General features: G+C 33.3%; 1 protein-coding gene across 1 annotated transcript; it reads left to right on the forward strand.

The window, feature by feature from the left end:
• Positions 1-6,080: 6,080 nt before the first annotated feature.
• LOC148600936 (uncharacterized) lies at positions 6,081-8,871 on the forward strand. The gene is made up of 2 exons (XM_088555891.1): positions 6,081-6,607; positions 6,973-8,871. Exons 1-2 carry the CDS (start codon positions 6,081-6,083, stop codon positions 8,738-8,740), a joined length of 2,295 nt encoding a protein of 764 aa, XP_088412017.1. The 3' UTR covers positions 8,741-8,871.
• The last annotated feature ends 3,446 nt before the right edge of the window (positions 8,872-12,317 follow it).

Consider the following 12,317-nt stretch of genomic DNA (forward strand, 5'->3'; position numbering starts at 1 on the left):
ACAAAACAAAACAACCATTTCTTATTATTTAAGAAGAAACTGAGTATTTATTTTTACTAAGGACTAGTATCTAAACATGAATTTGGTCAGAGACCTTTTGAAACGCATTTCCTTATACCCCTGATTCAGGAGTCTGTTTCGCTGACATTTATGGCGTTCAAGGAAATCAGAGTAGTTAGTACTTGCTCTCGTGTTGCGAATCATGAAATATAAACACCATATGCAAGAGATGAAGGTATATTGCTGCACAGGTAAGGAAAATTTATGATATTAAAATTAAAGTCCTCTCTTTAAGCTTAAATCTTTGTGCAGGGATGACCATTGTTCTCAAATTCGAGTAGAACTAAAACAGATGCAGAACAAACTGTTTCTGTTGTCTACTTGATCTCGAGCTCTGGTGGATATATTGATGGTAACCAGAAGAAGGGTTGTTGATGGACAAATTAGCATCTTTTATATTTTTATTCTTTACTTTATTCTGAAGATATTTAGTGTCGTTTGAATATAAAAACAAATTGACTAGGAGAGAAGCACAGTTAGTGCCCATTGGGACGCCAACTTGTTTAAAAATAGCTCCTCAATATGTGCCAAATGTGTTACCAATAAGATATTCAAACCTATCGCAAACCTGTTTTTCTATATATCAAACTTTGCCCTTCTTTGATGTTTTAGAATAAAATATGCAGATTTGTAATTAAGAACAACATGATTTTTCGAAACAGCAAAAGATTTACAAATGTGTCGTATATCAAAGAATGACAACACCATTAAAATTACCAGTATTAGAAAAACAAAGCTTATCTCTATTGATTTCTATACGACAAAAATCGCAACGTTTAGGAACTTTGGGGTAACAAATCTCATAAGTAGTTGTTATACATTCTGGACCATCAAGGACTTAAGTATGCCCTAACGATGACGTTTCTATCTAGAACAATTTTCACGTAATACATTTTGAACCAAACAGATGACCATTTTTTTATATATATATTTCAAGGGCATTTACTTCATCAATTAGTCGTCATAAAACTTGCTCCCCTTAGAACTTTTGAAGGCCTTATCATAGGAATACCGGTAGTTCATCATTGAAAGTTTGTGGGTATTTTAGTTTTCAGGTTATAAGCTCATACCACAAAACCGTCTTTTGGCCTTTCAAGATCAATGGTTTAAATAAAGATAAGTCAGTTAACTTGTATCCTAAGTTGAATTTGTTGGTCTTGTCATTAGGATCAATTTAACCACTATAAGAATTATTGAGTTAAATTATCTATTACAGTTTTCCAGTTATAACAAAAAAAAAACACCTATAAAACCATAATGCTTAAATTTGTAGCACAAACATTGTACATTTTGGCCTTTGGAAGGCATGAGTGCAGTTAGAAGTAGTCACACAACTTTGATCCTATGAGCATCTTTAGGTTTTGTCATTAGAATTATTTCAACTATTACAAGTTTCATTCTATTTATTGCCACGTGCAGGTCCGGGTGTCAAAAGAATAGGCCTGTAGCAGCGCTAAGCTTGTGGTAAAAGGCGACTAAATAGTGCTCAGAACCCTGGCCGGTGGCAATAGCGCTCTGCCCACAGAGCAACTGGGTTGTGTGCCCCAGGTGATGGAATGGGGTACCCCTGACGTGTTACATGCTGGGGTTGTCAGGCTATAATTTTTCAGGGAAAAACTGACCTCAAACCATAGTGGCAATCAAAATTTGTCGACCCCATTACCTTTGTGTCCCATCCCATTCTTCATTTCATCATCATATCATGTTCATTTTATCATCCACTTCATGTTCATCGCCTGAATATAGCTGAAATATTGCTGTTCGGGCGTTAAACCCCAACAAACAAACAAACAAATTTCTATGTATTACGTTATATGCCTTACCCAACTTTATCGTCATTTTATGCGATTAATGGGCAGTTGCTTCAACAGGAAGTAGGCATATTACTTGGACCTATTAGGCCTTTTAAGGCTTTGTCAAAAAGATGATTTCGGCAATTGAAAATTTTTAATAAGCTAAAAAAAAGAAAAAAAAACAAATACAATTTCAAACAAATGCAGAATCGTAGAGCTCATCAAGCCTAAAAAATCACATTTGTTTTATAGTATGTCTTTTAGTTTTTGAGATGCAGAAATTGGTGAATTGACACATGTGCTCTAAAAATATGTTCATGCTTGATCTACATAATTAACCCATTTTGGAAAGAAGATTGCCGAATGATCCTGATGAGCGAATTTGTAAATAATTCATTATGCTGCTTCAGAGAGGACTTTAAGTGAAGTTTTTGTTAAATTTGCCTTAAGGAGGGTAGGAAGTAAAATTTCAGTTGTTATGTACTTATTATTACAACTATTTCTACTATTTACCATAATGTATGAAAGTAAATGTCATTTGTGAAGAATATTACATCAACGTTTATGATTTAAATATACTAATTAGGGGCAAGAGATTAGCATTCATCTATTGATGTTATATCATATTGTCATTTATGTGAGAAATAAAAAATTCCCATTTTCATATATGTTTTTTTTTATTTTTACAAACCTACATTGCATTATCTCGGTCACGAATCCTTAAACAGGTAAAAATGTCATTTTTTATTACGACTTTATTAGTTATAGCTGCCTTGGCGGTCTAAACGATACTTTTGTACCGTCAACAATTTGTTATGATATAAATAGACACCATCGGCCAAACCTGAACAATTTATTAATTCCAAAGCCATCGTGCATGCCATTTATTTATCTTCTTTGGAATGTGCAACATAACATGGTTCTTATTCATATCCCTCTTATGTCGGAAAAGGCATGCTACTTTGTTTTGGTGATTCCATTAGTGTGTCCTTCACACACTGCACTTCTCATCACAAAGCTTACTGCCAGTTAAGTCTGTTTATGCCACGATATTCTTTGTGCTAAATGTATATTACAATGTAGATTTTCAAGTTTGAGGAATTCTAATATGTAAGTTGAGGTTTATGTTCCGTCCGGAAGTACACCTTTTCGTATACTGTGAAAGTACTTTAGTTCGTGGATACCAATTTGCGTGGATTAGGAACGAAATACATGTTCGTGGATTCTTGAATTCTTGGCCTTTTGGTGTTTAGTATATACATCAATGGAAATCTCCTTTTCGTTGGTAACCAACTTTCGTGGTTTGGTCTACCCACGAAAACCACGAAAATTGGTACACCACGAACAATAGTACTTTCACAGAACTTCAATATTCAGAAAACACGAAAAACTCCACCTTTATTCAGTGTTTCCAAGATATAACATTCCCGAAGTTCGTGAATCTAAAATCACAGGGAACTGCAAAACCGACAAGGAAACTCTCACAAATGGAGGTAATAAATACAGGGAACTGGTATACCGACAAGGTAACGCTCACAACTGGAGGTAATAAATACAGGGAACTGCCATACCGACAAGGAAACTCTCACAACTGGAGTTAACAAATGCAGGGAAATGCAATACCGACAAGATAACTCCAACAACTGGAAGTAACAAATTATTTTAAAAAAAATGGAAAATTCAATTTGTTCCTTATGAACCCTGCAAAGCTTTTAATCGGCTAGCAAAAAGCCTTTCCGTTGAACATTCTGACTTTGATAGTGCATATTTTAGTAGTACTATCAACTATGAAATATTGGCGGCAGTTTTATTTTCACTATTTTAGCGGTAAAACCCGTAACGCCATAATTAAATCTTTGCAAAAATTTTCTTCGAAGAGCATTAAAGTACAGTCTGAGGAACGATCGTGAATTTAAATCTGAGGAAAAACGGATAGATTGCAGAAAACGCGAAAAAAAAAACGACGCGAAAATATCCCGGTTTACAAATACATTAAACATACAAAAACATTAGCAGTTAAAGTGTTGTTGCTCCAGAAACTCCACAAACACGCGTTTTATACTCCATTTTCGAGAGAACAGCATCTATATTTTCAGTACAAATTATTTCAGCGAAACTGAAAGAGGATGTGGACATAGAAAATGGTAAAATAACACTTAAATTTGCAGCTATCGACAGTTCTTACATGACACTGTTATGACAGCTTACTATAGATGTTCGGTATCGACGAAATGAACATACTTACATGTATATATATTATCTATAAATCTATAAACTTATACATTACATATTAGCAAAATCGTAGGCAGTTATGTGCTTGAAATTTCATATTGCAGTGCTACATTCAATTTTATGTATAGGTTTCCTAGTTGTCACAGGATCACATTATTAGTCACCAGTTGAACAGTATTGTACAATATTGCATACAATAAACAATGCATGATAAAATATTTATCTTATTATGCCATTGTAAATGAAATACGTCTTGCCATAAAATTGACAGCGATGACAATGTTCACTAAGATCTTGTTAAATTTCTTATTGATATATTTGTTATATCAAATTTATGATGCATTTAATGAAATGGCGTCCTTATCAAATCGAAGACAAGATGTTGAACCAAAACTAATATCTTAAGTGTAAATACATGAATTTGTTCTTTATCGTCACAATGATCTCGTGGATCATTATGGCATATCTATCTGCAAGATTTACATTGAAATATGAAAAACCAGATTACATTGGATATGTTTTGTTCGAACTATGAATACAATAGAAATGTATTTAATTTAATTATATGGAATATACAATACAAATGTATTTAATTTAATTTTTATGAAATATACAAAAGTACTGTTGATACAAAAGATGTCAATATAGTTATAACAAGAAACACTAGCAGATATACAGAGTAAATTAAGGCTAGTCATACCTCCTTTGTGAGAATCAATAAAGTTATACACACATTCTATTCAAGTTGATTTTCAATATTGTTAGGTTTTTAAAGACTAATCGGAATTTTCAAACATATTTTATTTGTACCTGTTTTGATTCAAGGAACCTTTTTGTGTATACAGGAACTTAACATGCATAACAATGTCGATGGTCCTGCAATTCTATTTTTTAATCTGATATTTAAATCCCAGTTTAAGTGAGTAAATCAAGAAAAAAATTATATTACCCCCACAAGATAATACTAGACCAAAAGATGTTAACGAATCTTAAAATACATTGCACATAATTATGAGATTAAAATCATTTATGTTTCATTTTTCTTTAAGAAATGATTCCTGCAAACTGGTTTGATTGTACAGGATACAAGAGCGCAATTATTTGTAATGCATTTTCCATAGGGTACCTATGTAGTTTGAAAATTAATTTCAAGAAAACAACACAAATTAGCAGAAAATGAGTTTCTGTTCCTAAAACTAGAAAAGCATACTTTTTATTTGCACCAAAAAAAAGTACATGGTCATGCGGCAAAAGTTGACCTAAATTTCAGTTGTTATGGACTCTTGAAAATTCAGCACAAAATACACTGCAAAAAAATGAAGCACCTAGATTTCATTTATGAGAAATCATTTCAACCCTATAACATTTTATTAATTATTACCAAAATAAAATCAATCATAAATGGGTAAGCTTTGAAATGAAAATAAATTTCAAGCCATATCCAACCAATCAGGTACCACCTTGTATTCAGTACTCAGTACCATGTTGGGGTAAAAAAGTTCCCGGTAGAATGTAAACAAATAATTGCACATTTGTATCCTATAGAAAACATGAAGCGGTTAAGAATCAGTACTCAAGTTCGCATTCATAAAGCACATCTAATTACAAGTACAGAAACCAAGTTAGGTGAAAATCCGTTAAAGTTTAGTCGAAATATTCCCTTTTTAGTTTGGAGTGGGAGTTTGCGGCCAGTGATGAAAAATTTCCACAGAAAGCAAAAATAAAAAATTAAAAATGGAAAAATTTCTTATTAAAATATCTTAGAAATTATTATGACTTATGTTTTCCAATACTTTAAGCAATACTCCTTCTATGCATGTACAAGTTGAAATCTAATTTTTTTAAGAGTAGAATCTACCCTTCTAATAGTAAAAATACAACAAAATGGCCAAAAGTTGGAAATTTTCCTTAAAACTTTCTAAATTAAGTGAAATGAAGATGCACTTTCTAACTTTATCATGTAATTTTTAATTGTTGGTGATAAGAGGTACCAGAATGACAGCAACAAATTTTGCTTGTCATCATGATAATTATAGAAGAGCCATAAGATCATCAAATGGCATCTTTGAAGAATTTTATATGTTTGAAGGGGGGGCACCTGTTGTTTATCCTGTAAATAGTGCAAAGACTGAACTTTTCACATCAACTTGTACTGCAAAACAAGGGTATAAAATAAACTTGCATCAGAGCACACCAACACTTATCAAAGCTAAATTAATAGAGTCAACATTTCAAATTTATAAAATGTCAGGATTCAAAAAAGGAAATAAATACACATTTAAATCTGGGAATTTACCTCACAACAAAGCAAGGACTAAACTTTCAACAGTGAAAAGTGACTTAGAAACACCTAAATACATTAGACTTACAAGGAAAACTCATGAACTGGTTGTTAATGATCCATACACTGATCCAGAGGAGAAGGCAGAGCGGTCCAGTCGTGCGGCCAAGTTACTGCGACCAAAATCTAAATCTGTTCCTGTTGCTAGGAAATCTAAGAAAGGAGCTAAAAAAGAAAAAAGGTAGGACATGTAAAAATAAATAACATAATTAACTTACAATCAAACAGTTTATTAATGTAGATTTTGAAAAAAAATAAAAAATATATGCCATATGTGCACAATTTTCAAACTATTTAGGATGTTTTTTCCTTAAAACTTGCAAATTAATTTCCAAGAACACAAATTCTTGCACTTTGTATAGTAATTAATCTTTATTTAAGTTATAAAGTAGGAAAAAATCAACTAGATATCAGCCCAATATACATAAATGCTCCATTAAAAAAAATATTAAAATTAAGGGGGAGATAACTCTAAATTGCATTTGAATATAGAAATAACTATAGTGTTAGTAGGACATTAAATATGGTTTCTTTTCTAATTTTCAGGTTGAATTCTGATTCCCACAGAGTGCTGTGCCTTTACAAGTCAGAAAACATGTGGAATTGCGCATTTAGAGAGCATATGATGAAAAGTCCAGACTGTGATGGTATTTTACTATACGATTTGGACAAAGAAGAAAAAAGAGGTTTCTCATCAAGATTTCGACTTATTTGCGCATCGTGTAAATACTTCTCGAAGATGTATACACAGTATGAGGAACTTGAAACTGGCAGACCGGGTAGAAAACCCTCAAAACAAAACACGCTGATAACTGGTGTACTAGTTGGCCTGAGTCAGACTCCAATTGGTCCTACAAGCTTGCGCAAAATCTTTCTAAGTGGCAATATTTCAACTCCAGCAGCCTCTAGCCTGCAAAGAAGGACAAATCAAGTATATAAAAACATTGTACAAGTTGTAAAAAAAGACATGAAAAGAAGAAGGGAAGAATTAGTCGAAATAAACCGCCTCCGAGGAAAGAAAAATCCAAGATGTATTAGTGTTCAAATGGATGGCATATACAGCAACAGACCCTACTCAGGAATTGGACGCACACCGTTCCAACCGGCTAATCAGGTTGTGTATACATCAGCTGAAAATGTAACAAAAAAACATAATATTGTTAATTTGGTTGACAAAAATAAGCTCTGTTCAGAGCATTCTTCACTAGATGTTGATTTTGACTCAGGCCAACTCCACTCTGAATGTACAGATGAATGCAGTGCTAATATTCCAATGGTGAAGAGCATTGGTGATGAATATGCATGGGCCTGGGAGTGCCTTGAAGACCTTTTAAAAGACAAAATAGAAGTAGACTATTTAGTTACTGACCCAGACAGTTCAGCTTACAGAGCTGCAGTTGATTTGTATGAGGAGGGAAAATCAAAAACTGAGCCTCAGCATTTCATTGATACCAGGCATTTGTCGGAAAATATGCGGAAAAGTGTGAAGAAAGACAAAAGTCTCCTAAAAATCATGCCAGCACGGACACAAAAGCAACGCCAAAAGCTACTGAATAACTTTGCAACAGACTTAACTGAAAGGTGCAATTCTGAACTTGCTGTATGTACTAAGCAATTTGGAGGAAATTTTAAAAGAGTTAAATCAAAGATGTCTCATACAGTTGATGCAGTTATCCGGTGCTACATGGCAAAACATGACTTATGCAAGAAATATTCTTTTGTATGTGGCAAGAGTGAGTGGCTCAAGAGGAGAAGTCTACTACCAAAGACATTCAAAATCATGCATACCCATGAAAACATGGATTTTATTCGTATCGCAGTAAATAAGCGCCTCGGACCAAAAGCACTTGAGAAGACCAGGCTTAATATGAACACTAACTTTGTCGAGGGTGTGAATCGTAGCATAAGGCGTTCCTTACCTTCAAATGTAACGTACAAAAAGAACTATTCTGGAAGGGCACACTCAGCCATCCATAGTGTAAATCTTGGTCCAGGTGAATCCATCCTTGAGTTGTGCAGTGCCTTACACTGTGACATTCCAGTTGGGAGTACAGCTTACCAGGCTCTGAAAAGTGTGCAGAAATTAGACATTTTACAAAAGCAGCATAAGCAAACAATGGAATACAAGAAATATAGAAGTGAAAAACGTGAAAAACTGTACAAACTGTATGAAAAATTAAGTGAAATTATTGCGTACGAGAAAAACTTGCTACTGAAAAGTGAAAAAGAACAGAAACCTTCTTCTCAAAACAAACACACAGACCATTCCTACAGTGTAAAAAGCAAGAAAAGGAGAATTTCTGTTAGAAAATAGTTTTTATATTAATAAAATTACATATTAAACAATATGGTTTGTGTGATTTTGAGCAGAGGCCTTTACTTTTGCAGTGAATTCTCTCCTGGTTAAACTCATTTTGTTCTATGGCTATGTGGTCTGGATTGACACACAGTTTCTCATGGCAGATATGGCTGCACTCTTTGTCATTAAAAGATTTTTGAAAGTCATCCCTTGTGATCCTATGCCTTATCATGTAGGAAAGCCTGTGTGCAGCCTCCCTTTTGCCCTTTCCATCAGGCCATTTCACAACTTGGACCCCATAACCTGACTTGGACTTCCGTGCCCCTATCCATTCAATGCATCCCTTACCACTGCCCATTAAAATAGCCTTTTTGAAAAACTTTTTCTCAATATCAGCCCAAAAAGCATCCATTTTGAAAAAGGAATGATCAAAGTCACCACAGAGTTTGCAGGAAAGCTAAGCACCAAAAAACAGTGATGAAGGAAAAAAGTGAATGTGAAAGTACACATTCTCTATAGGATACAAGAGCGCAATTATTTGTAATGCATTTTCCATAGGGTACCTATGTAGTTTGAAAATTAATTTCAAGAAAACAACACAAATTAGCAGAAAATGAGTTTCTGTTCCTAAAACTAGAAAAGCATACTTTTTATTTGCACCAAAAAAAAGTACATGGTCATGTGGCAAAAGTTGACCTAAATTTCAGTTGTTATGGACTCTTGAAAATTCAGCACAAAATACACTGCAAAAAAAATGAAGCACCTAGATTTCATTTATGAGAAATCATTTCAACCCTATAACATTTTATTAATTATTACCAAAATAAAATCAATCATAAATGGGTAAGCTTTGAAATGAAAATAAATTTCAAGCCATATCCAACCAATCAGGTACCACCTTGTATTCAGTACTCAGTACCATGTTGGGGTAAAAAAGTTCCCGGTAGAATGTAAACAAATAATTGCGCATTTGTATCCTACAACATTTGACTTCTGGAATCCATTCGAAAACGTCTACTTCACCCTTGAAGATGATAAATGGACTTTTATGAACAACAACAATTAAAAAAGGAAAGACAAATAAAAAAGTGAACCCTAAACGCTTTCGCAGAACGTTTTATTTCTACAAAAATACATTTTTGTGAGACATTTTAAATTATTCACTGAAAGTTGAAGAAATGCCAGGTTGTTGAAAATTTGAAATATTGTATAACAAGAAAATTACTGTTGTTTTATGGAATAACTCTAGGTTCTGTCTTTTTTTACATTTGTTTTGTACCGGGGTTTTGTTTAAAAGGTGTTTACACTATCTACGGTCAGCCACCAGGGACTTTGCACGGAATGAAGTGGTGATCGGTGATATTTATATCAACTTTGTAGTTGCAATCAATTGTTTTACATACGGGAAAGTGTCCTTTTTAATCATTATTTTGTAAATGATAATAACGAGAGCCGCGAAGCGGTGTGAGCTCTACGGTTATCATGTGTACCTTCTAAATTTCCCTTTAGGTTCCTCAATATACTAACGAAAAAAAGTCATATCCCGGAAGTAACCAAAAGTGACTGTCCTTACGGAAAATATTCAACATTTCCTTCAATCAAACAAATAAAAAAATATAGGTGATGATTACGTTTCAGTAAAAATAAATTCATCTTTCTGATACTTTTCAAGACTTTTTTCTAATTTGTTTTACTTATTTAAAGAAGTGAATACAATGTTTATAAAAACTTTGGGAAACACGTGGATATACATACGTGTATCTCCGCTGTTCCGCTGTTGCTGTTGTAAAGAACCTAACCCGCCTCGAAAAAAGATATAACTTCGATTATATTATCCAACTCGCAGCATAGCTTTTCTAAGATAGGAAAGGCAATCATTTTCTTGTTTGGAATTTGCAGCTGTCGTCTGAATTTTGTTTACGTCACTTGTACAGTAAAATATTCCCACCATCCGTGGAGAACTGTAATAGTTCCGGTATCTGCACAGATTGAAACTGAATTGGATGTTGCTAGAGATGCCCTCAAGGGATAAAAAATGTAAAGTATTGCGAAGTGCTTAAAAGTTATTGTCCATTTTGAGAGCGAAGGGAAAGGGGGTATGGGGTTGGAATTTTTTTTTGGCGGGTAATGTTCAAGTTATTCATTTATTTAACCCTCCCCCATTAGTTAACAAGGCAGATTTTCAAATAGAAATATTGACTTTGCTTTCTGCTTAAATATAAATAAAAATATTGAAAAGCCAAAATTTTCTTCCGGGTCAACCCCCTCTTTGTAATATCCTTTATTATTTTTACAGGTCTCGCACAGACGGTACATGTATGGTAAAGCTCACGGTGCTCGCTGATTTAGGCAATGCCTACCCCATATTAGGTACATTTCAATAACCGCTAACAACACACGTGTTACACATGTTACACATGTAATTATTAGTGTAACAAGTGTTGGCTCCTGAGATGTTGCACATTTTTGTCATTGTAAATGTTACACATATTGGCTGTTGAGATTGTTACACATTTTTGTTATTGTAAGTGTTATACATGTTGATTGTTGAGATTTTGTTCACATTTTTGTCATTGTAAGTGTTACACATGTTGGTTATTGCAAGTGCTACACATCTTGGCTATTGAGATTATTACACATTTCTGTTTTTGTAAGTGTTACACATGTTGGTTTTGTTAGTGTTACACGAGTTTTTATTCCACGTGCTACACACTTTTGTTATTGTAAGTGTTACCTAATAATGTTAGCTATATAACTTGTTTACAATATGATCTTGCAATATATACGTATTTAAAATATAAATTAAAAAAAAATGACATTAAAGTAACTTTAAAATTAAATGATAATATTTCTAAAAAGAAAAATGATACAGATAATATACGCTTTAATTACAAAAGTAATGTTCTAAATATTACTTTTTTTAAAATTCTACAGTTTTACGATTTTTTAAGTCATTGTATGTGTTACACATGTTATGCGAGTACTCTATTTTAGGGTTACACATGTTAACTAATGTTGTTACACACGTTGGTTATACATGTTATAATAATTGTTACATATGCTGGTTATCGTAAGTGCTACAAATGTTGGTTATTTTTACACAAGTCGGCCAAATTAAATGTTACACGTGTTAATTATTGTAAGACTAACCAACGCATCAATGAATCTAGTGGAAATCAAAACAATGTAATCCAGGGGTAAAGACCAGACAGGGAAACACACACACAACAAAGAATATTTAAGTGTTACACATATTGGTTATAGTAAATGTTAAATATTTTGATTTTTGTATGTGTTACAAATTTTGATTCTTCTTAGTGCTCCAAATTTCATATTATATGTGAAATACATTTTAGATATTGTTAGACATGTTGGTTAATATTACACATGTTGGGTAATTTAAGTGTTACACGTGTTGAGTAATGTACGAGTAACCAACGGATCCACGATTATAGCGAAAATCAAAAGAATGTAATCCAGGGACAAAGACCAGACCTTACACACACACACAACAAAGAATATATGTTACATAGTTTGATATTGTAAGTGTTGGATATTGTGATTATTGAGCAGTCAGCCTCTTATCTTGACC

This window comes from Perna viridis, chromosome 12, assembly GCF_037379345.1.
Source record: "Perna viridis isolate PV_CMFRI_1.1 ecotype Kerala chromosome 12, ASM3737934v1, whole genome shotgun sequence".
NCBI lineage: Eukaryota > Metazoa > Mollusca > Bivalvia > Mytilida > Mytilidae > Perna > Perna viridis.

Bases quoted from the DNA above. Each gene is read 5' to 3' on its own strand.
- LOC148600936 (XM_088555891.1), top strand. From the start codon at position 6,081: ATGACAGCAACAAATTTTGCTTGTCATCATGATAATTATAGAAGAGCC. The intron at 6,608-6,972 runs GTAGGACATGTA...TCTAATTTTCAG, and splicing joins GGAGCTAAAAAAGAAAAAAG to GTTGAATTCTGATTCCCACA.